The sequence below is a fragment of the Oncorhynchus masou genome, unplaced genomic scaffold, assembly GCF_036934945.1.
Source record: "Oncorhynchus masou masou isolate Uvic2021 unplaced genomic scaffold, UVic_Omas_1.1 unplaced_scaffold_909, whole genome shotgun sequence".
NCBI lineage: Eukaryota > Metazoa > Chordata > Actinopteri > Salmoniformes > Salmonidae > Oncorhynchus > Oncorhynchus masou.
The window spans coordinates 191,903-218,421 of NW_027015566.1; the positions used below are offsets into that span (position 1 = coordinate 191,903).

Below are 26,519 nucleotides of genomic sequence, written 5' to 3' on the forward strand. Positions count from 1 at the left end.
GTGATATAACTCAATCCAAGAAGAGACAGTAAATCTAATGCATTCTAATAATAAGAGGATAGGTAATGGTGATATAACTCAATCCAAGAAGAGACAGTAAATCTAATGCACTCTAATAATAAGAGGATAGGTAATGGTGATATAACTCAATCCAAGAAGAGACAGTAACCCAATGCATTCTAATAATAAGAGGATAGGTAATGGTGATATAACTCAATCCAAGAAGAGACAGTAAATCTAATGCACTCTAATAATAAGAGGATAGGTAATGGTGATATAACTCAATCCAAGAAGAGACAGTAAATCTAATGCACTCTAATAATAAGAGGATAGGTAATGGTGATATTACTCAATCCAAGAAGAGACAGTAAATCTAATGCATTCTAATAATAAGAGGATAGGTAATGGTGATATAACTCAATCCAAGAAGAGACAGTAAATCTAATGCATTCTAATAATTAGAGGATAGGTAATGGTGATATAACTCAATCCAAGAAGAGACAGTAAATCTAATGCATTCTAATAATAAGAGGATAGGTAATGGTGATATAACTCAATCCAAGAAGAGAGTAAATCTAATGCATTATAATAATAAGAGGATAGGTAATGGTGATATAACTCAATCCAAGAAGAGACAGTAAATCTAATGCATTCTAATAATAAGAGGATAGGTAATGGTGATATAACTCAATCCAAGAAGAGACAGTAAATCTAATGCATTCTAATAATTAGAGGATAGGTAATGGTGATATAACTCAATCCAAGAAGAGACAGTAAATCTAATGCATTCTAATAATAAGAGGATAGGTAATGGTGATATAACTAAATCCAAGAAGAGACAGTAAATCTAATGCATTCTAATAATTAGAGGATAGGTAATTGTGATATAACTCAATCCAAGAAGAGACAGTAAATCTAATGCATTCTAATAATAAGAGGATAGGTAATGGTGATATAACTCAATCCAAGAAGAGAGTAAATCTAATGCATTCTAATAATAAGAGGATAGGTAATGGTGATATAACTCAATCCAAGAAGAGAGTAAATCTAATGCATTCTAATAATAAGAGGATAGGTAATGGTGATATAACTCAATCCAAGAAGAGACAGTAAATCTAATGCACTCTAATAATAAGAGGATAGGTAATGGTGATATAACTCAATCCAAGAAGAGACAGTAAATCTAATGCACTCTAATAATAAGAGGATAGGTAATGGTGATATAACTCAATCCAAGAAGAGAGAGTAAATCTAATGCACTCTAATAATAAGAGGATAGGTAATGGTGATATAACTCAATCCAAGAAGAGACAGTAAATCTAATGCATTCTAATAATAAGAGGATAGGTAATGGTGATATAACTCAATCCAAGAAGAGACAGTAAATCTAATGCATTCTAATAATTAGAGGATAGGTAATGGTGATATAACTCAATCCAAGAAGAGACAGTAAATCTAATGCATTCTAATAATAAGAGGATAGGTAATGGTGATATAACTCAATCCAAGAAGAGACAGTAAATCTAATGCATTCTAATAATAAGAGGATAGGTAATGGTGATATAACTCAATCCAAGAAGAGACAGTAAATCTAATGCATTCTAATAATAAGAGGATAGGTAATGGTGATATAACTCAATCCAAGAAGAGACAGTAAATCTAATGCATTCTAATAATTAGAGGATAGGTAATGGTGATATAACTCAATCCAAGAAGAGACAGTAAATCTAATGCATTCTAATAATAAGAGGATAGGTAATGGTGATATAACTCAATCCAAGAAGAGACAGTAAATCTAATGCATTCTAATAATTAGAGGATAGGTAATTGTGATATAACTCAATCCAAGAAGAGACAGTAAATCTAATGCATTCTAATAATAAGAGGATAGGTAATGGTGATATAACTCAATCCAAGAAGAGACAGTAAATCTAATGCATTATAATAATAAGAGGATAGGTAATGGTGATATAACTCAATCCAAGAAGAGACAGTAAATCTAATGCATTCTAATAATAAGAGGATAGGTAATGGTGATATAACTCAATCCAAGAAGAGACAGTAAATCTAATGCATTCTAATAATTAGAGGATAGGTAATGGTGTTATAACTCAATCCAAGAAGAGACAGTAAATCTAATGCATTCTAATAATAAGAGGATAGGTAATGGTGATATAACTCAATCCAAGAAGAGAGTAAATCTAATGCATTCTAATAATAAGAGGATAGGTAATGGTGATATAACTCAATCCAAGAAGAGACAGTAAATCTAATGCATTCTAATAATAAGAGGATAGGTAATGGTGATATAACTCAATCCAAGAAGAGAGTAAATCTAATGCATTATAATAATAAGAGGATAGGTAATGGTGATATAACTCAATCCAAGAAGAGACAGTAAATCTAATGCATTCTAATAATAAGAGGATAGGTAATGGTGATATAACTCAATCCAAGAAGAGACAGTAAATCTAATGCATTCTAATAATTAGAGGATAGGTAATGGTGATATAACTCAATCCAAGAAGAGACAGTAAATCTAATGCATTCTAATAATAAGAGGATAGGTAATGGTGATATAACTCAATCCAAGAAGAGACAGTAAATCTAATGCATTCTAATAATTAGAGGATAGGTAATTGTGATATAACTCAATCCAAGAAGAGACAGTAAATCTAATGCATTCTAATAATAAGAGGATAGGTAATGGTGATATAACTCAATCCAAGAAGAGAGTAAATCTAATGCATTATAATAATAAGAGGATAGGTAATGGTGATATAACTCAATCCAAGAAGAGACAGTAAATCTAATGCATTCTAATAATAAGAGGATAGGTAATGGTGATATAACTCAATCCAAGAAGAGACAGTAAATCTAATGCATTCTAATAATTAGAGGATAGGTAATGGTGATATAACTCAATCCAAGAAGAGACAGTAAATCTAATGCATTCTAATAATAAGAGGATAGGTAATGGTGATATAACTCAATCCAAGAAGAGAGTAAATCTAATGCATTCTAATAATAAGAGGATAGGTAATGGTGATATAACTCAATCCAAGAAGAGACAGTAAATCTAATGCATTCTAATAATAAGAGGATAGGTAATGGTGATATAACTCAATCCAAGAAGAGACAGTACATCTAATGCATTCTAATAATAAGAGGATAGGTAATGGTGATATAACTCAATCCAAGAAGAGACAGTAAATCTAATGCATTCTAATAATAAGAGGATAGGTAATGGTGATATAACTCAATCCAAGACGCACTTGATGAAATCTCGCTTCTTGTGACGGCCGGCCGCCCAACAACCTGCCCGCTCGACCCTATCCCCTCCTCTCTCCTCCAGACCATTTCCGGGGACCTTCTCCCTTACCTCACCTCGCTCATCAACTCATCCCTGACCGCTGGCTACGTCCCTTCCGTCTTCAAGAGAGCGAGAGTTGCACCCCTTCTGAAGAAACCTACACTCGATCCCTCCGATGTCAACAACTACAGACCAGTATCCCTTCTTTCTTTTCTCTCCAAAACTCTTGAACGTGCCGTCCTTGGCCAGCTCTCCCTCTATCTCTCTCAGAATGACCTTCTCGATCCAAATCAGTCAGGTTTCAAGACTAGTCATTCAACTGAGACTGCTCTTCTCTGCATCACGGAGGCGCTCCGCACTGCTAAAGCTAACTCTCTCTCCTCTGCTCTCATCCTTCTAGACCTATCGGCTGCCTTCGATACTGTGAACCATCAGATCCTCCTCTCCACCCTCTCCGAGTTGGGCATCTCCGGCGCGGCCCACGCTTGGATTGCGTCCTACCTGACAGGTCGCTCCTACCAGGTGGCGTGGCGAGAATCTGTCTCCTCGCCACGCGCTCTCACCACTGGTGTCCCCCAGGGCTCTGTTCTAGGCCCTCTCCTATTCTCGCTATACACCAAGTCACTTGGCTCTGTCATAACCTCACATGGTCTCTCCTATCATTGCTATGCTGACGACACACAATTAATCTTCTCCTTTCCCCCTTCTGATGACCAGGTGGCGAATCGCATCTCTGCATGTCTGGCAGACATATCAGTGTGGATGACGGATCACCACCTCAAGCTGAACCTCGGCAAGACGGAGCTGCTCTTTCTCCCGGGGAAGGACTGCCCGTTCCATGATCTCGCCATCACGGTTGACAACTCCATTGTGTCCTCCTCCCAGAGCGCTAAGAACCTTGGCGTGATCCTGGACAACACCCTGTCGTTCTCAACCAACATCATGGCGGTGGCCCGTTCCTGTAGGTTCATGCTCTACAACATCCGCAGAGTACGACCCTGCCTCACACAGGAAGCGGCGCAGGTCCTAATCCAGGCACTTGTCATCTCCCGTCTGGATTACTGCAACTCGCTGTTGGCTGGGCTCCCTGCCTGTGCCATTAAACCCCTACAACTCATCCAGAACGCCGCAGCCCGTCTGGTGTTCAACCTTCCCAAGTTCTCTCACGTCACCCCGCTCCTCCGCTCTCTCCACTGGCTTCCAGTTGAAGCTCGCATCCGCTACAAGACCATGGTGCTTGCCTACGGAGCTGTGAGGGGAACGGCACCGCAGTACCTCCAGGCTCTGATCAGGCCCTACACCCAAGCAAGGGCACTGCGTTCATCCACCTCTGGCCTGCTCGCCTCCCTACCATTGAGGAAGTACAGTTCCCGCTCAGCCCAGTCAAAACTGTTCGCTGCTCTGGCCCCCCAATGGTGGAACAAACTCCCTCACGACGCCAGGACAGCGGAGTCAATCACCACCTTCCGGAGACACCTGAAACCCCACCTCTTCAAGGAATACCTAGGATAGGATAAGTAATCCTTCTCACCACCCCCCCTTAATGACTTAGATGCACTATTGTAAAGTGGCTGTTCCGCTGGATGTCAGAAGGTGAATTCACCAATTTGTAAGTTGCTCTGGATAAGAGCGTCTGCTAAATGACTTAAATGTAAATGTAAATGTAATGCATTCTAATAATTAGAGGATAGGTAATGGTGATATAACTCAATCCAAGAAGAGACAGTAAATCTAATGCATTCTAATAATAAGAGGATAGGTAATGGTGATATAACTCAATCCAAGAAGAGAGTAAATCTAATGCATTCTAATAATAAGAGGATTGTTAATGGTGATATAACTCAATCCAAGAAGAGAGTAAATCTAATGCATTCTAATAATAAGAGGATAGGTAATGGTGATATAACTCAATCCAAGAAGAGACAGTAAATCTAATGCATTCTAATAATAAGAGGATAGGTAATGGTGATATAACTCAATCCAAGAAGAGACAGTAAATCTAATGCATTCTAATAATAAGAGGATAGGTAATGGTGATATAACTCAATCCAAGAAGAGACAGTAAATCTAATGCATTCTAATAATAAGAGCATAGGGAATGGTGATATAACTCAATCCAAGAAGAGACAGTAAATCTAATGCACTCTAATAATAAGAGGATAGGTAATGGTGATATAACTCAATCCAAGAAGAGACAGTAACCTAATGCATTATAATAATAAGAGGATAGGTAATGGTGATATAACTCAATCCAAGAAGAGACAGTAAATCTAATGCATTATAATAATAAGAGGATAGGTAATGGTGATATAACTCAATCCAAGAAGAGAGTAAATCTAATGCATTCTAATAATAAGAGGATAGGTAATGGTGATATAACTCAATCCAAGAAGAGACAGTAAATCTAATGCATTCTAATAATAAGAGGATAGGTAATGGTGATATAACTCAATCCAAGAAGAGAGTAAATAATGCATTATAATAATAAGAGGATAGGTAATGGTGATATAACTCAATCCAAGAGATAGACAGTAAATCTAATGCATTCTAATAATAAGAGGATAGGTAATGGTGATATAACTCAATCCAAGAAGAGACAGTAAATCTAATGCATTCTAATAATAAGAGGATAGGTAATGGTGATATAACTCAATCCAAGAAGAGACAGTAAATCTAATGCATTCTAATAATAAGAGGATAGGTAATGGTGATATAACTCAATCCAAGAAGAGACAGTAAATCTAATGCATTCTAATAATAAGAGGATAGGTAATGGTGATATAACTCAATCCAAGAAGAGACAGTAAATCTAATGCACTCTAATAATAAGAGGATAGGTAATGGTGATATAACTCAATCCAAGAAGAGACATTAAATCTAATGCATTCTAATAGTAAGAGGATAGGTAATGGTGATATAACTCGATCCAAGAAGAGACAGTAACCTAATGCATTATAATAATAAGAGGATAGGTAATGGTGATATAACTCAATCCAAGAAGAGACATTAAATCTAATGCATTCTAATAATAAGAGGATAGGTAATGGTGATATAACTCGATCCAAGAAGAGACAGTAAATCTAATGAATTTTAATTAGTGGATAGGTAATTGCGATAGAGTTTTGCCCACCGAAATGTGTTTTTATTCTAAAGGGTTGACTGATGTATGTTGTAAATTTGGCGATTTACATGTTACTTTTAAGTCTTGGACATATCATAAATCTGAAGCCGAAAGAGAAGAGAAAGTTCTAAAGTTTGCTTTTTAACTTATTGACCTTTGGGGCACGTAGGGTGAGTGAGTGAGATAGAGGCCCTGAACTACCAGGTTGAAAGGGCCTGGAAGGTTTTTGTTTGTTTTTACATTAGGGTGTGCAAATACCCACACACAACAAATAGTGTTTAACTCTTTGTTGATATTTTTTAAATGCTGTGTGTGGATTGGTGTCTCCTATTTCCTTTAGGTTTGGTGAGAATTCCATTTGTTTTAGTGCCACAATATCTTAACCTCTTGAAACTAGGGGGCACTATTTTCATTTTTGGAAAAATAACGTTCCCAAAGTAAAACAGGCTAGTTTGTCAGGACAAGATGTTAGAATATGCATATAACAGCTTAGGATGGAAAACACTCTAAAGTTTCCAAAACTGTAAGAATATTGTCTGTGAGTATAACAGAACTGATATTGCAGGCAAAAGCCTGAGAAAAATCCAATCAGGAAGGGACTCTTATTTAGAAAGCTCTGCGTTCCTATGCGTCCCTATTGAGCAGTGAATGGGATATAAACTAGATTCCTTTTTCTATGGCTTCCCTAATGTGTCTAGTGTCACAATACACAGTTTCAGGCTTTTATTTTGAAAAATGAGCCTGAACGACAACATTGCGTCAGTGGTCAGCTGTCCTCGTGCTCCTACACCTTAGTGCTGCTTTTTGATACCATTGATCACCACATTCTTTTGGAGAGATTGGGAACCCAAATTGTTCTACACGGACAAGTTCTGGCCTGGTTTAGATCTTATCTGTTGGAAAGATATCAATTTGTCTCTGTGAATGATTTGTCCTCTGACAAATCAACTGTAAACTTCGGTGTTCCTCAAGGTTCCGTTTTAGGACCACTATTGTTTTCACTATATATTTTACCTCTTGGGGATGTCATTCGAAAATATAATGTTAACTTTCACTGCTATGCGGATGACACACGCTGTACATTTCAATGAAACATGGTGAAGCCCCAAAATTGCCCTCGCTAGAAGCATGTGTTTCAGACATAAGGAAGTGGATGGCTGCAAACTTTCTACTTTTAAACTCGGACAAAACAGAGATGCTTGTTCTAGGTCCCAAGAAACAAAGAGATCTCCTGTTGAATCTGACAAATAATCTTAATGGTTGCACAGTTGTCTCAAATAAAACTGTGAAGGACCTCGGTGTTACTCTGGACCCTGATCTCTCTTTTGAAGAACATATCAAGACTGTTTCAAGGACAGCTTTTTTAAATCTACGTAACATTGCAAAAATCAGAAACTTTCTGTCCCAAAATTATGCAGAAAAATGTATCCATGCTTTTGTCACTTCTAGGTTCGACTACTGCAATGCTCTACTTTACAGCTACCCGGATAAAGCACTAAATAAACTTCAGTTAGTGCTAAATACGGCTGCTAGAATCCTGACTAGAACAAAAAAAATTGATCATATTACTCCACTGCTAGCCTCCCTACACTGGCTTCCTGTCAAGGCAAGGGCTGATTTCAAGGTTTTACTGCTAACCTACAAAGCATTACATGGGCTTGCTCCTACCTATCTCTCTGATTTGGTCCTGCCATACATACCTACACGTACGCTACAGTTACAAGACGCAGGCCTCCTAATTGTCCCTAGAATTTCAAAGCAAACAGCTGGAGGCAGGCTTTCTCCTATAGAGCTCCATTTTTATGGAATACTCTGCCTACCCATGTGAGAAAAGCAAACTCGGTCTCAACCTTTAAGTCTTTACTGAAGACTCATCTCTTCAGTTGGTCATATGCTTGAGTGTAGTCTGGCCCAGGAGTGTGAAGGTGAACGGAAAGGCTCTGGAGCAACGAACCACCCTTGCTGTCTCTGCCTGGCCGGTTCCCCTCTTTCCACTGGGATTCTCTGCCTCTAACCCTATTACAGGGGCTGAGTCACTGGCTTACTAGGGCTCTTTCATACCGTCCGTAGGAGGGGTGCGTCACTTGAGTGGGTTGAGTCACTGATGTGATCTTCCTGTCTGGGTTGGCGCCCCCCCTTGGGTTGTGCCGCGGCGGAGATCTTTGTGGGCTATACTCGGCCTTGTTTCAGGATGGTAAGTTGGTGGTTGTTGATATCCCTCAAGTGGTGTGAGGGCTGTGCTTTGGAAAAGTGGGTGGGGTTATATCCTTCCTGTTTGGCCCTGTCCGGGGGTGTCCTCGGATGGGGCCACAGTGTCTCCTGACCCCTCCTGTCTCAGCCTCCAGTTTTTATGCTGCAGTAGTTTGTGTCGGGGGGCTAGGGTCAGTTTGTTATATCTGGAGTACTTCTCCTGTCCTATCCGGTGTCCTGTGTGAATTTAAGTATGCTCTCTCTAATTCTCTTTTTCTCTCTTTCTTTCTCTCTCTCGTAGGACCCGAGCCCTAGGACCATGCCTCAGGACTACCTGACATGATGACTCCTTGCTGTCCCCAGTCCACCTGGCCGTGCTGCTGCTCCAGTTTCAACTGTTCTGCCTGTGATTATTATTATTGGACCATGCTGGTCATTTATGAACATTTGAACATCTTGGCCATGTTCTGTTATAATCTCCACCCGGCACAGCCAGAAGAGGACTGGCCACCCCACATAGCCTGGTTCCTCTCTTGGTTTCTTGCTAGGTTTTTGCCTTTCCGGGGAGTTTTTCCATAGCCACCTTGCTTCTACACCTGCATTGCTTCCTTTTTGGGGTTTTAGGTTGGGTTTCTGTACAGCACTTTGAGATATCAGCTGATGTACGAAGGGCTATATATATACATATATTTGATTTGAGGCTCTCAGAGTGATTTGTGCGTAAAGGACAAATGCGGCCATTGTTTCTCTCTTTCCTACTAAGAAGCCACCTGTCCCGGTTGATATATTACCAAATAGACGACAGGGTAGCCTAGTGGTTAGAGCATTGGACTAGTAACCGGAAGGTTGCAAGTTCAAAACACCCGAGATGACAAGGTACAAATCTGTCGTTCTGCCCCTGAACAGGCAGTTAACCCACTGTTCCTAGGCTGTCATTGAAAATAAGAATTTGTTCTTAACTGACTTGCCTGGTTAAATAAAGGTAAAATAAAAAAAGACATTTGAAAAGCACCTTGAGGATTGATTATAAAAAAACGTTTGTCATGTTTCTGTCGATATTATGGATCTAATTTGGAATATTTTTCGGCGTTGTCGTGCCCGCAGTTTCCGGTGGATTTCTCAACCAAACGTGAAGTACAAACGGAGGTATTTCGGCTATAAAAATGTCCTCCATAACTCCATGTCACCAGCCACCGCTGCTGACCACAGACCAGAGACAAACAGTCTAACTGGCAACCCACGGATACATTAGTCTGGTCCCAGAGCTGTGTGTGCTTTAGACAACTCCTTTAGATATACAGGGCATGACAATGACAGTCAGAGGAGTTGAACAGATCTGAATCAGGACTCTAAGAGTTGGTTTAAACAGATCTGAATCAGGATACTAAGAGTTGATTTGAACAGATCTGAATCAGGAAATTAAGAGTTAGTTAAAACTGATCTGAATCAGGAAACTAAGAGTTGGTGTTGGTTTGAACAGATCTGAATCAGGACACTAAGAGTTGGTTAGAACAGATCTGAATCAGGAAACGAAGAGTTGGTTTAAACAGATCTGAATCAGGAAACTAAGAGTTGGTTTAAACAGATCTGAATCAGGAAACTAAGAGTTGGTTTAAACAGATCTGAATCAGGAAACTAAGAGTTGATTTAGACAGATCTGAATCAGGAAACTAAGAGTTGATTTAGACAGATCTGAATCAGGAAACTAAGAGTTGGTTTGAGGGTCAATAATGTGGGACCCCATTGTATACTTCAAAGTTAGAGATATGTTGAACCTGGATCATCATAATGATTCTACATGTTATAATATGCCATGGCCTTTACTGGCCAAAGGTTAAACTGCTGTTATGGTTATGATATACTATGGTGTTGTGTCACTAGACTTTGACCAGATATTATTGCATTCAAAGATCAACTGAACATAGAACATAGATACAGAGACACTTGTCATCAGGAAGGTGATCTCTCAGCACAACGGAAAATATCTCAATGACTTGACATGTTCTGGTTGTGAATTCAGGCTACAAGGTAAGAATCTTCCCAGGGATTATTGAAAGTGTGTAGAGACATTCAATGTCTGGTGTTATTTTAGTATAGTGAATGACAGGGAAACACTCAGATGTAACAGTCCATTTCACCTGGGACAGCTACGTGACAGTTCAATCATACAAAATGGCGCTAACTGGGTGTTGTCAAGTCACATTCAAAAACATGTTGTTCATATATTCCTATATCGCGGTTATTTTACAATTTGTATATTTTTTATGTATAAATTGTAAGTCGTCTTTCAGAATATCAGAACATGTGATGTTTTCTAAATTCCAGTGAGCTCCTGCTTCCTGTGTAATTTGGTATGAAACCACTGAACAGACTTTTCTTAACATCGATATTATGAACTGAATTCAGTAACAGCATCATAATATCATACCTGTTGAACAAAGCAACACACTAGAATGGGAAAGAGAAAAGAGAAAGAGACATTATTATTATTAATATTACATTATTATATATGTTATATTGTTATTATTAATATTTGTATTAACAGTATATTGTTATTATTATATTATTGTTATTAGTTCCACGACATGGAGAAAAGGTGAACAATATCAATCACAACTACATGTCCAAGAGATAATTAATAAAATAGAACAATTGACCTTCAATAATTAGTTGTCAGTGTGTTGGATCTCTGTTTAGTTGTCACTGTGTTAACCACAACCAACATGTTGGATCTCTGTTTAGTTGTCACTGTGTTAACCACAACCAACATGTTGGATCTCTGTTTATTTGTCACCGTGTTAACCACAACCAACATGTTGGATCTCTGTTTAGGGGTCACTGTGTTAACCACAACCAACATGTTGGATCTCTGTTTAGTTGTCACTGTGTTAACCATAACCAACATACTGGATCTCTGTTTAGTTGTCACTGTGTTAACCACAACCAGCATGTTGTATCTCTGTTTAGTTGTCACTGTGTTAACCATAACCAACATACTGGATCTCTGTTTAGTTGTCACTGTGTTAACCACAACCAACATGTTGGATCTCTGTTTAGGGGTCACTGTGTTAACCACAACCAACATGTTGGATCTCTGTTTAGTTGTCACTGTGTTAACCATAACCAACATACTGGATCTCTGTTTAGTTGTCACTGTGTTAACCACAACAACCATGCTGGATCTCTGTTTAGTTGTCACTGTGTTAACCACAACAACCATGTTGGATCTCTGTTTAGTTGTTACTGTGTTAACCACAACAACCATGTTGGATCTCTGTTTAGGGGACAGTTCTCTAAAATGAGTCTCTCTGGGGAGAGAGAGGAGGGGGGCCCTGCCTCTAAAACGAGACTCTCTGGGGAACATGACACCAAAGCTAAGAGGTGAGATTACAATGTTGTTTGTTTCTAAAACGTGTTTCCACCATTGTTTCACATTTGTTATTTATCAGACAGTATTGCTCAGGGGAACCTTGTCTGTAAAATATTGTTGTTCTAAGATTTTAATTCATAGATTTTTGTGTATGAATTTTTGTTTTTCAAAACGCGATTTAGCTGTAATGGAATGTTTGTATCCTGTATATTAGACTGTGATATGTGGTTGTCTCACCAGCACACACACACACACACACACACACACACACACACACACACACACACACACACACACACACACACACACACACACACACACACACACACACACACACACACACACACACACACACACACACACCTCTATAAAATTTTAGCATGACACAATAATTTAGCCTCTTAATTATTATCTAATGTGTTGGCAGGCATAACTTTCTAGTTTTTATTCTGATCGTTGTTACAAGCTGAATACTGACAATATATCTGTTATATCAACACACTCTTCACTCCTGTTGAAACCAAAAAGGGTTCTATCTTCCTACAATATACAGAACCACTGAAGTTCATCATAGAACCCTTTATAGGAGGTTAGGAAGTGTATGAGTATACAGTATATATAGAATATATATAGAACCCTTTATAGGAGGTTAGCGTGTCTGAGTATACAGTATATATAGAATATATATAGAACCCTTTATAGGAGGTTAGCCTGTCTGAGTATACAGTATATATAGAATATATATAGAACCCTTTATAGGAGGTTAGCGTGTCTGAGTATACAGTATATATAGAATATATATAGAACCCTTTATTGGAGGTTAGCCTGTCTGAGTATACAGTATATATAGAATATATATAGAACCCTTTATAGGAGGTTAGCCTGTCTGAGTATACAGTATATATAGAATATATATAGAACCCTTTATTGGAGGTTAGGAAGTGTCTGAGAATACAGTATATATAGAACCCTGACTCTGCTTCTGGTACGCAAGCTATTTTAATTAGTTCCCCGCATCCAGTGCAGGCAGGAGGGATTGTTAATTGCGCTACCGAACTGCCCCTAATCGAAACTAAACAAAACGGCCATAATAACGGACATCTTTAAATCAGGCGACCCTGCTGACGTGAGTAACTACAGGCCCATTAGTATACTACCTGTGGTGTCAAAGGTTGTTGTAAAGTGTGTAGCAGAACAACTGATTGCCCACCTCAACAACAGCCCCTTCACATTACACTCCATGCAGTTTGGCTTCAGAGCGAAACACTCCACAGAAACGGCCAACTGCTTTCTTCTGGAAAATGTGAAGTCCAAGATGGACAAAGGGGTGCTGTTGGGGCTGTGTTTCTGGACCTAAGGAAGGCTTTTGATACTGTTAACCATGAGATTCTCATCACAAAATTGTCAAAGTTCAACTTTTCCCCTGATGCCTTGAGATGGATGAAATCATACCTTGAAGGCAGAACTCAGTGTGTCAGAGTGAGCAATGAGCTGTCGCCCTATCGTAGCTATGATGTGGGCGTGCCCCAAGGGTCAATACTGGGGCCCCTCCTGTTCAGCCTGTACATTAATGATCTGCCTTCTGTCTGTACTGGGTCTGAAGTTCAAATGTATGCAGATGATACAGTGATATATGTGCATGCAAAGAGCAAACAACAAGCTGCACAAGAACTCACTACTGTAATGGTCCAGGTTACAAAGTGGCTCAGTGACTCATGTTTGCATCTCAATGTGAAAAAGACTGTTTGCATGTTCTTCACAAAGAGGGCAACAGATGCTACTGAGCCAGATGTCTATGTGTCAAGGGAGAAGCTCCAGGTGGTATCCAATTTTAAGTACCTTGGCATCATACTTGATTCCAACCTCTCTTTTAAAAAGCATGTGAAAAAGGTAATTCAAATAACTAAATTCAACCTAGCTAATTTATACGAAATTGTTTGACTACAGAGGTAGCAAAACTGTACTTCAACTCTATGATACTCCCCCACTTAACATACTGCTTGACTAGTTGGGCCCAAGCTTGCTGTACAACATTAAAACCTATTCAGTCTGTCTACAAACAGGCTCTCAAAGTGCTTGATAGGAAGCCCAATAGCCATCATCATTGTCACATCCTTAGAAAGCATGAGCTCTTGAGTTGGGAAAATCTTGTGCAATACACCGACGCATGTCTTGTATTCAAGATCCTTAATGGCCTGGCTCCCCCTCCACTCAATATTTTTGTTAAACAGAAAACCAAGACATATGGCAGCAGATCCACAAGGTCTGCCATGAGAGGTGACTGTATAGTTCCCCTAAGGAAAAGGACCTTTAGTAAATCTGCATTCTCTGTGAGAGCTTCCCATGTCTGGAATACACTGCCATCAGACACACATAACTGCACCACATATCACACTTTCACAAAATGCTTGAAGACATGGCTAAAGGTCAATCAGATTTGTGAACATGGTCCCTAGCTGTGTGTTGCCGCTTTCCATGTTATCTGTTGTCTGCAGCTTGTGAGGTGTGGAAACACTTTGTTGCTTTTATGAATTTTGTCTTGCTGCTTTTTGCTCTATGTTGCTCTGTCTGTATGCTACGTCTTGCTTGTCCTATGTTGCTATGTCTTGCTTGTTCTATGTTGCTATTGTCTATATTGTAATTGTTTTCAATAACCTGCCCAGGGACTGCGGTTGAAAATTAGCCGGCTGGCTAAAACCGGCACTTTTACTGAAACGTTGTCCCTGTAAAAATAAAAATAAACTCAACCCTTTAAAGGAGGTTAGGAAGTGTCTGAGTATACAGTATATATTGAATATTTATAGAACCCTTTATAGGAGTGGGGAAGTGTCTAAGTATACAGTATATATAGAATATATATAGAACCCTTTATAGGAGGTTAGGAAGTGTCTGAGTATACAGTATATATATAGAATATATATAGAACCCTTTATATGAGGTTAGCCTGTCTGAGTATACAGTATATATAGAATATATATAGAACCCTTTATAGGAGGTCAGGTAGTGTCTGAGTATACAGTATATACAGTGCCTTGCGAAAGTATTCGGCCCCCTTGAACTTTGCGACCTTTTGCCACATTTCAGGCTTCAAACATAAATATATAAAACTGTATTTTTTTGTGAAGAATCCACAACAAGTGGGACACAATCATGAAGTACAACGACATTTATTGGATATTTCAAACTTTTTTAGCAAATCAAAAACTGAAAAATTGGGCGTGCAAAATTATTCAGCCCCTTTACTTTCAGTGCAGCAAACTCTCTCCAGAAGTTCAGTGAGGATCTCTGAATGATCCAATGTTGACCTAAATGACTAATGACGATAAATATAATCCACCTGTGTGTAATCAAGTCTCCGTATAAATGCACCTGCACTGTGATAGTCTCAGAGGTCCGTTAAAAATGCAGAGAGCATTATGAAGAACAAGGAACACACCAGGCAGGTCCGAGATACTGTTGTGAAGAAGTTTAAAGCCGGATTTGGATACAAAAAGATTTCCCAAGCTTTAAACATCCCAAGGAGCACTGTGCAAGCGATAATATTGAAATGGAAGGAGTATCAGACCACTGCAAATCTACCAAGACCTGGCCGTCCCTCTAAACTTTCAGCTCATACAAGGAGAAGATTGATCAGAGATGCAGCCAAGAGGCCCATGATCACTCTGGATGAACTGCAGAGATCTACAGCTGAGGTGGGAGACTCTGTCCATAGGACAACAATCAGTCGCATATTGCACAAATCTGGCCTTTATGGAAGAGTGGCAAGAAGAAAGCCATTTCTTAAAGATATCCATAAAAAGTGTCGTTTAAAGTTTGCCACAAGCCACCTGGGAGACACCAAACATGTGGAAGAAGGTTCTCTGGTCAGATGAAACCAAAATTGAACTTTTTGGCAACAATGCAAAACGTTATGTTTGGCGTAAAAGCAACAAAGCTCATCACCCTGAACACACCATACCCACTGTCAAGCATGGTGGTGGCAGCATCATGGTTTAGGCCTGCTTTTCTTCAGCAGGGACAGGGAAGATTGTTAAAATTGATGGGAAGATGGATGGAGCCAAATACAGGACCATTCTGGAAGATAACCTGATGGAGTTTGCAAAAGACCTGAGACTGGGACGGAGATTTGTCTTCCAACAAGACAATGATCCAAAACATAAAGCAAAATCTACAATGGAATGGTTCAAAAATAAACATATCCAGGTGTTAGAATGACCAAGTCAAAGTCCAGACCTGAATCCAATCGAGAATCTGTGGAAAGAACTGAAAACTGCTGTTCACAAATGCTCTCCATCCAAACTCACTGAGTTCGAGCTGTTTTGCAAGGAGGAATGGGAAAAATTTCAGTCTCTCGATGTGCAAAACTGATAGAGACATACCCCAAGCGACTTACAGCTGTAATCAAAGCAAAAGGTGGCGCTACAAAGTATTAACTTAAGGGGGCTGAATAATTTTGCACGCCCAATTTTTCAGTTTTTGATTTGTTAAAAAAGTTTGAAATATCCAATAAATGTCGTTCCACTTCATGACTGTGTCCCGCTTGTTGTTGATTCTTCACAAAAACATACAGTTTTATATCTTTATGTTTGAAGCTTGAAATGTGGCAAAAGGTCGCAAAGTTCAAGGGGGCCGAATACTTTCGCAAGCACTGTATATATATATATTTTTTTTTATAAAAAACAATTTATTTAGATGGGAGACATTATCCGCCAAAGTAAAGCCCTGTAGACAAAGAAGAGCTCTGCAGCAGGTACCAAAATATTCAAAGGATATTTGCTCAAAAGTGACGTTACAAGTTTATCATCTTTCAAAGCAGAATGACTTTCTCATTGCACATCAACTGTAGTGTCTGATATACCAAAGCTAATTTGCAAACATTTCTGCAAAGTGATATATGGCGTTTTGGTATAAAACTCTTCTTATGTTTCCCCATCTGAGCTCAGAGGAGATGAGAGATGTAATGTTTGTCGATGTTGTGTTGAAGACCAATCAAGCAGGAGAGACCAGCCTCCTCTGTACCCAGCTGTGTGTCCATGAAGAGTGACCGGTCTATGGATGCTCTTATATACTTTAGAGAGGGAGACTTTTCTACTGAACAAAGGTAAGAAGAACTCATGGGTCCTGGTCAGTGAGTTAAACAACACTGTCTCTAGTAATTTGTCCATTTTCATAGTCCTAAAACAATATTAAACAAACACAACATTCCCTACCTGTGTGTGTGTGTGTGTGTGTGTGTGTGTGTGTGTGTGTGTGTGTGTGTGTGTGTGTGTGTGTGTGTGTGTGTGTGTGTGTGTGTGTGTGTGTGTGTGTGTGTGTGTGTGTGTGTGTGTGTGTGTGTGTGTGTGTGTGTGTGTGTGTGTGTGTACTCCCTGGATGAGGAGATGTAATCTCATGTTTTGTCCACAGAAACCAACAGGAGAGATCAGAGTCAGAGATTCTCAGTGGTCAGTCTTCCCAAAGTCATGAAACAGACCTGGCCTCCATATTCAGTGTATGTGGTCCTGTTATGTACATTTGTTTTTGTTTACTTCAAGTAAAGTTGATCTGTCAATCATTCATTAATGTGTTAATGAGAAAGCATTTAGTCTCTTGCTTAACATATTTACTTGATTTATTTCAGTTGCTTGAAGAGAAAATTATGACATTTGTGAAGAACGAGCTGAAGCTGTTCAAGAGGAATCTTTGTCCAGAACTCCCAGAAGGCTTTGAGAGTCAGAAGCAGGATAAGGAAGTGGTGGATGCTGAAGATGAGAAGCAGGAGAGCAGTGCCAGAGAGGGGGCTCTGAAGATCACACTGCACATCCTGAGGAAAATGAACCAGAAGGAGCTTGCTGACACACTGGAGAAAAGTAAGATCTGTCTACCTCATGTTGAATGATGTTTTATAACATTTAAAAGCTGTAGCTAAAGTACAGTTAAAGTAGCTGTGAACTCAATGATATTGTAACAGCCTTAACACAACACCGAGTGTCCTCATCAAGTAGCAGCAGGGTTGTGTTGTACTGATTCATTTAGAGAGAGAGAGAATGTTAATAATACCATCAATAATATCAATAATAATATAATAATAACAATAATAATAACACCAGTCTGGAATGGATTATGAAAACATTGATAGTTATTAAAACAGACGTTATATTAAAATCCTCTGTGTTATTTCTTCATTCAGATGAGCTTGCTGTCATTTGCCAACGTGAACTCAAATCTAATCTAAAGAAGAAGTTTCAATGTGTATTTGAGGGGATCGCTAAACAAGGAAACCCAACACTTCTCAATAACATCTACACAGAGCTCTACATCACAGAGGGTGGAACAGGAGAGGTCAATAATGAACACGAGCTGAGACAGATTGAGACAACAACCAGGAAACAAGCAAGACCAGAGACTGCAATCAAATGTAACGACATCTTCAAACCCTTAACTGGACAAGACAAACCTATCAGAACTGTGCTGACAAAGGGAGTCGCTGGCATTGGAAAAACAGTCTCTGTGCAGAAGTTCATTCTGGACTGGGCTGAAGGAAAAGCAAATCATGATGTCCAATTTGTATTTTCATTCCCTTTTCGGGAGCTGAATTTGATGAAAGAGGACAAACACACTTTCATTGAACTTCTCAATCACTTCTCAATTGAAACTAAAGATTCAAGAATCTCCAACTACAACAAGTACAAAGTTCTGTTCATCTTTGATGGTCTGGATGAGTGCCGACTGCCCCTAGACTTCCAGAAGAACAAGATCTGTTGTGACGTCACAGAGTCAACCTCAGTGGATGTTCTGCTGACAAATCTCATCAAGGGAAATCTGCTTCCCTCTGCTCTCCTCTGGATAACTACCCGACCTGCAGCAGCCAATAAGATCCCTTCAGGGTGTGTTGACCAGGTGACAGAGGTACGAGGGTTCAGTGACCCACAGAAGGAGGAGTACTTCAGGAAGAGATTCAGTGATGAGGACCTGGCCAACAGAATCATCTCACACATAAAGACATCAAGGAGCCTCCACATCATGTGCCACATTCCAGTCTTCTGTTGGATTTCTGCAACAGTCCTTGAAGACATACTTAAACATAAGAGAGAAGAGATACCCAAGACTCTGACTGAGATGTACACACACCTTGTGGTGTTTCATACCAAACAGAAGAATGAAAAGTATCTTGGGAAAGAAGAGACAGGTCCACACTGGAATAAAGAGAGCCTTCTGTCACTTGGAAAACTGGCTTTTCAACAGCTTGTGAATGGCAATCTGATTTTCTATGAAGAAGACCTGAAAGAGGCTGGCATTGATGTCAATGAAGCCTCAGTGTACTCAGGATTGTGCACACAGCTCTTTAAAGAGGAATGTGGGCTGTACCAGGACAAGGTGTACTGCTTCGTGCATCTGAGCATTCATGAGTTTCTGGCTGCTGTATATGTGTTTCTCTCATTCATCAACAACAATGAGAATCTAATGGACAAAATGAAAACAACGTCCTGGAAACCTTCTGTGAGGAAAAGACAGAAGCCTAAATTTACTGTCTACAAGAGTGCTGTGGATAAAGCCTTACAAAGTGAGACAGGCAACCTGGACCTTTTCCTCCGCTTCCTTCTGGGTCTCTCACTGGAGTCCAATCAGAAGCACTTACGAGGTCTACTGACAAGGACAAGAAGCAGCTCACAGAGCCATGAAGAAACAGTCAACTACATCAAGGAGAAGATCAGGGAGAATCTCTCTCCAGAGAGGAGCATCAATCTGTTCCACTGTCTGAATGAACTGAATGACCATTCTCTAGTGGAGGAGATCCAAAGCTACCTGAGATCAGGAAGTCTCTCAGAAGCCAAACTGTCACCTGCACAGTGGTCAGCTCTGGTCTTTGTGTTGCTGACTTCAGAAAAGGAGCTGGATGTGCTTGACCTGAAGAAATACTCCAGATCAGAGGAAGGTCTTCTGAGGCTGCTGCCAGTGGTCAAAGCCTCCAGAGCTGTTCTGTGAGTAAATAAAATGGCATATAAGAACTAATCATCAGGAAGAAATATTTAGTTTAGAGATAAATATGTATTATTGATTAACATTTTATGTCAGTTAATTGATTTTCACATTAGTACAACATTATGATCGTACAATTCTAGGAGATGGAACATGAATATATATGCTGTTTGAGAGAATAAACCAAATGCATCTCCCATTGTCCTTCTACACTACTGGTGTTAAATGAACAGTGTGTTTGTGAAGTCATGATGATCTCTTTGTCAGGCTGTCAGGCTGTGGAGTCACAGAGGAAGGCTGTGCTTCTCTGGTCTCAGCTCTGGAGTCAAACCCCTCACACCTGAGAGAGCTGGATCTGAGTAACAATGACCTGAAGGATTCAGGAGTGAAGCTGCTCTCTGCTGGACTGGGGAATCCCCACTGTAAACTGGAGACTCTGAGGTCAGTATTTCTGTATTTGGTCAACAAGTGATAACTGTTCACCAGATCCACGTGTTTACCAGACACACATAGTCCACACCATATGTGTTTGGACAGTGAAGCTTACAGTTTTAAATTTGGTGCTCCAGCATTTTGGATTTGAGATATAATGTTTCATATTAGGCGACAGTGCAGAATGTCACCTTTTATTTGAGGTTAATGGTGAGAGGTTTGCATGTTTTGTTGTAGCCTCTGTTATTGGTAATGGTGAGAGGTTATTATGTTTTGTTGTAGCCTCTGTTATTGGTAATGGTGAGAGGTTAGTCTGTTTTGTTGTAGCCTCTGTTATTGGTAATGGTGAGAGGTTAGTATGTTTTGTTGTAGCCTCTGTTATTGGTAATGGTGAGAGGTTAGTCTGTTTTGTTGTAGCCTCTGTTATCGGTGATGGTGAGGTTAGTATGTTTTGTTGTAGCCTCTGTAACTTTCTCACTCATTATTATTCATGATCTTTCTCAGTCATGGCGTCACAGACTTGATGTCGTCATTACGTTCAATGAATATGGGACCAAATACTAAACTGTTGACTACTTTAATACACTATGAGTTAATTGGTCAGAATACTTATGACTTCATCAAATGGGGGACTAGATACATAATGTGCTTTTATTTTTCTAAATGGTGAAACAGATATGTATTAAAATACCCTAAAATAAAATGTGACATTATATACTGTCACCTCATATGAAACATTTGATCTCAAATCCAAAATGTTGGAGTACAAAGACACATTTAAAATGTTAGCTTCACTGTCAAAATAGATATGTTGTGGACTGTATACTCAATACAATCTAAATCTGATACCTCACTGTCTGTCTTTTGACTGATACTGCTTTTTAAACTGTTCTGGTCAGTCTACTCAAATAATTGTACTATACATTTCTCTCTCTACAAGCAATACTTTGATCATTTATAATAATGATACATTCATTTATGAATAGATATGACAGCTGTCAGGACACTGATGTAACTGAACATTTAGAAAAAATATACTGCCACAGTTTTCACCACCAAAGAAAGCAGTGTGATTTTAATATGATTTGACTCTTTGCAGGCTGTCAGGCTGTCTAGTCACAGAGGAAGGCTGTGCTTCTCTGGTCTCAGCTCTGAGGTCAAACCCCTCACACCTGAGAGAGCTGGACCTGAGCTACAATCACCCAGGAGACTCAGGAGTCAGACTGCTCTCTGCTGGACTGGAGGATCCACACTGCAGACTGGAGAAACTCAAGTATGTAGAGGGTTTATGTCAATGTTCATATCAGACATGTTTGACTTATCAGGCTAGTTAAGACAAACATTCTTAACACCACTTGGACAAAGTTATATGCTGACTGTTTGTTATGTATGTTATGCATTTGTTATATGCTGACTGTTCCTATGTATGTGTGTCCAATGTGAAACACACACTGGACACACACACACACACTGGACACACACACACACACACTGGACATATACACACACACACACTGGACACACACACACTGGACATATACACACACACACTGGACACACACACACACACTGGACACTGACCGTGTGTGCCGCGTGTCACGCTTGACCGTGCGTGCGTGCGTGCGTGCGTGTGTGTGTGTGTGTGTGTTCATGTGTATCCCTCAATGACTGTCTGTTCTTCTGCTTACCGCTACAGTGTGGAACATGGTGGAGAGAACAGAATGAAACCTGGGCTTAGAAAATGTGAGTTTTGACTGCTGTGAAGAATATGACTAAGAATAAGTCTTAATTCAAGTTAAGTCAAAGTCAAAGAACACCATCATTACTTACTTGGTCATATTAAATATCAGCTGTAGTTCTACAGAAGCAGAAATCAGGGACACCAACGTTTACAAAGAGTTGCTTTGACAATGTTTGTGTCTGTGTGTGTGTGGCGTGTTCGTGTTACATTAGAAATGTGTGTTTGTGTTTTTGGTGTGTGTGTGTGTGTGTGTGTGTGTGTGTGTGTGTGTGTGTGTGTGTGTGTGTGTGTGTGTGTGTAATTAATGGGAATAAGTGTGTTTTATATCACCATAAAGTATAACATATGATCATTCAACAAGTCTCAAGTTACCTTAACTTCTCCTTTTGATACCTAGAAACATCTACATTAAATAAATTAGTGAAAAGTGAGTTAACATTCTAATGTGAATGATGATGATTTCTAATATTGTGTCTGGTTTCATCCATCAGATGTCTGTGATCTCACACTGGACCAAAACACAGTAGACAGACACCTCTCTCTGTCTGAGGAGAACAGAAAGGTGACATGGAGGACAGAGGAGCAGCCGTATCCTGATCACCCAGAGAGATTTGATGGCTGTGGACAGGTGCTGTGTAGAGAGGGTCTGACTGGGCGCTGTTACTGGGAGGTAGAGTGGAGTGGAAGAGGGGCGAGAATAGGAGTGACATATAAAGGAATCAGCAGGAGAGGAGGGGTTAAGGACTGTTGGCTTGGATGGAATGACAAGTCCTGGTGTCTGTTCTGCTCTGACAACAGTTACAGAGTCTGGCACAATAATAATCTCACTACTATAGACGTTCCCTCCTCCAGCTCCCAGAGAGTAGGAGTGTATCTGGACTGGCCAGCCGGCACTCTGTCCTTCTACAGAGCCTCCTCTGACACACTGACCCACCTGATCACATTCACCTCCACATTCACTGAGCCACTCTATCCAGGGTTTAGGGTTTATGATGATTCCTTTGGGATTTGGGACTCCTCAGTGTCCCTGTGCCAGTGATGCACACACACACACTGACACACTCACACACAGACACACACACACTGGACGGACACACACACTGGACACACACACACACTGGACACAGACACACACACACACACACACACACACACACACACACACAGACACACACACACACACACACACACACACACACACACACAGACACACTTTGGACACAAACACACACACACACACACATTGGACACATGCACACACAAACACAGACACACACACACACACACACACACACACACACACACACACACACACACACACACACACACACACACACACACAGACACACTTTGGACACAAACACACACACACACACACATTGGACACATGCACACACAAACACACACTGGATACACACATTGGACACACACACATATTGGGGATACACACGCTCTAGTGCACACATACACACACACACACACACACACACACACACACACACACACACACACACACACACACACACACACACACACACACACACACACACACACACACACACTGACACACACTGACACTCACACACACACATAGTGGACACACATACACTGTACACACACTCAGACTGGACACACACACACACACACACACACACACATATAGGCGTTTTCAAAAAACATATGCCGTTCAGGGCACCAGTCTAGGACCAGTGGTTGCTAGGCAGTTTCTGGATCCCAGGTTCTAGAACAGTTTCTATCCCAGTTCTATCTGCCTGTTAAATCAGTTTCTGGACCACAGGTTCTAGAACAGCATCTATCCCAGTTCTATCTGCCTGTTAAATCAGTTTCTGGATCTCAGGTTCTAGAACAGCTTCTATCCCAGTTCTATCTGCCTGTTAAATCATTTTCTGGACCACAGATTCTAGAACAGCATCTATCCCAGTTCTATCTGCCTGTTAATTCAGTTTCTGGACCACAGTTTCTATCCCAGTTCTATCTGCCTGTTAAATCAGTTTCTGGATCACAGGTTCTAGAACAGTTTCTATCCCAGTTCTATCTGCCTGTTAAATCAGTTTCTGGACCACAGGTTCTAGAACATCTTCTATCCCAGTTCTATCTGCTTGTTAAATCAGTTTCTAGACCACAGGTTCTAGAACAGCTTCTATCCCAGTTCTATCTGCCTGTTAAATCAGTTTCTAGACCACAGGTTCTAGAACAGCTTCTATCCTAGTTCTATCTGCCTGCTAAATCAGTTTCTAGACCACAGGTTCTAGAACAGCTTCTATCCCAGTTCTATCTGCCTGTTAAATCAGTTTCTGGACCACAGGTTCTAGAACAGCTTCTAGCCCAGTTCTATCTGCCTGTTATATCATCAACCTAAACTGTTTTCATCAGACTATTAGAACATGACTGAACCTTTTGGTTCCTTTTCTGATCTTTTACCACTTTGCATTTTTATGATAATTTTACTGTTTGTGTTTGTACCACAGGAGGTTGGTGGGACCTTAATTGAGGAGGACAGGCTTGTAATGGCTGGACGGGAATAAGTGGAATGGTATCAAACACTTGGTTTCCATGTGTTCCATTTCATTCACTCTGTTCCAGACATTATTATGAGCCATCCTCCCTTCACCAGCCTCCTCTGGTATGTACTGTCCTATATGTGAGAGAGATCCAACAAGGAATTACAATGTATGTATTGCTTTTTATACCTGCAAATGGCAAATAAACTACTAGAACTCCTTATGAATGTCTGCAGCTGACTAGACTGTTGGCGTCTGACAAGAGGTGAAAATATTACAGGAATATTCTGCAAATGTTGATGAAGACGTCACTCAATCCCCCCAAAACATCATGCAGTCTTTCCACAAGACTCCCATGAAGTTATAGTGTGACGTTATGAGTTGATGTTAAAGTAACATTCTCAGAACATACTGCACTTATTTTTATACTGTTTTAGATGGATACTCTGTTTATCATCTTGTTTTATCCTGTTTTAGATGGATCCTCTGTTTATCATCTTGTTTTATACTGTTTTAGATGGATCCTCTGTTTATTATCTTGTTTTATACTGTTTTAGATGGATCCTCTGTTTAAACATGTAAACTCTTACAATAACACTGTTAAAATACCAATGTGATCATTTGTTGTCTTTTATGTTGAACAACAAATTGTACAATTATATATGGCTTACGCGTTATCGATTCTTCATTGCTTCTGCCAGTCGCAGGTTGATGTTTGTCATGAATCTTGACCTGGAAGTAGAACTGCGAGATTTCCTCTAGATATGCCAGCTGCAAAGTCAAAATTGGCCTCTTTGCTGAACTACCTCCAGGGCAAGATTCATGACAATAAATGCCAACCTGCCTCCCAGTCATCCCCTCCTTATCTTTACAAGGCTGCAGAACATGCAAGCTAGTGATGTGGGGGTTCTCTCATAACCCTCAGTCCCCAGGTGGGTAGATGGCAGGTTGTATAAAGAGAAGCTAGTGATGTGGGGTTCTCTCATAACCCTCAGTCCCCAGGTGGGTGGTAGGTTGTTAAGGGAATTTTTTGATCAATAATGAATAATTATGTATACATTTCAATCAGGACTGACTAATCAGAATACTATTATGTTACTGTATATGTATGAATTTTCATTTTAATCCTAGTACTGAATATAATGTGTGTAAATATAATCAAGAATTAGAACAATGACTGTCTGTTCCTTGGTAGAAATGATTGAACTTATAGCCAGACTGGCTAGAATGCTTATCTACACAGGCAGACCTTGGCTCGGATCATAAATTATCTAAGTCTTGAGAACCATATAGCCATTGTACTGGAGCAGAGATGAGACTGGGTAGTACGCAAACTAATGACATCATTTTCAGTTTATAACCTGTGGTAAAATGGGTAATGGGCTCTCGTGAATAAACACTGCTGATTGACTTTAAGACTGGGCTCTGTCCATTTTATACAAATAGGAGTCATGCAAATTCTTATGGATTGACAGAGTGTTTAATTTTAATTGGGTAATAAATCAGAGGAATTTAATTCCTGCAACAATTGGTCCTTCGAGCTTGATCTAAAATTCTCGTCTCTGCCATCTGAAGGTCGTACGCCAAAAAATTGTGCACGAGCGGGCCGGGTCCCGTTATTTCTGGCCTCTGAATTGAGGGTGAAAAGACCAGGCCGGTGTACACCCCAGACGGACAGGGACGGTGACTAGATCCAATGAACAATGCTTTTCCCAGTCGGCGGCAAGGTCAGTAGCCTATATTCTCGATTCTGGGGGGATTTGAGTTCTTTGATTGATGTTCAAATTTTTTGGGAATTCATCAATAATGGGAGCTTTGCTATTCCCACAGGCTTTTGAAGCCAGAGGGGTTATTAATCAATGATTAAACAA

General features: G+C 40.0%; 1 protein-coding gene across 2 annotated transcripts in view; it reads left to right on the plus strand.

Annotated features, from left to right (window-relative positions):
* Positions 1 to 26,064, plus strand: part of LOC135538111 (NACHT, LRR and PYD domains-containing protein 12-like) — an 86,481-nt gene extending 60,417 nt beyond the window's left edge. The window contains exons 1-10 of one of the 2 annotated variants that reach the window (XM_064964098.1): positions 10,481 to 10,652; positions 11,907 to 12,005; positions 16,979 to 17,095; positions 17,401 to 17,485; positions 17,615 to 17,843; positions 18,164 to 19,955; positions 20,221 to 20,394; positions 21,485 to 21,658; positions 22,082 to 22,128; positions 22,618 to 26,064. In XM_064964098.1, the coding sequence (XP_064820170.1) occupies positions 11,923 to 12,005; positions 16,979 to 17,095; positions 17,401 to 17,485; positions 17,615 to 17,843; positions 18,164 to 19,955; positions 20,221 to 20,394; positions 21,485 to 21,658; positions 22,082 to 22,128; positions 22,618 to 23,165 (3,249 nt within the window). In that variant the 5' untranslated portion in view covers positions 10,481 to 10,652; positions 11,907 to 11,922 and the 3' untranslated portion in view covers positions 23,166 to 26,064. Of the gene's footprint in view, positions 1 to 10,480; positions 10,653 to 11,906; positions 12,006 to 16,978; positions 17,096 to 17,400; positions 17,486 to 17,614; positions 17,844 to 18,163; positions 19,956 to 20,220; positions 20,395 to 21,484; positions 21,659 to 22,081; positions 22,129 to 22,617 lie in introns of those variants that run through there. The other variant, XM_064964097.1, reaches the window with a different exon arrangement.
* Positions 26,065 to 26,519: the final 455 nt, after the last annotated feature.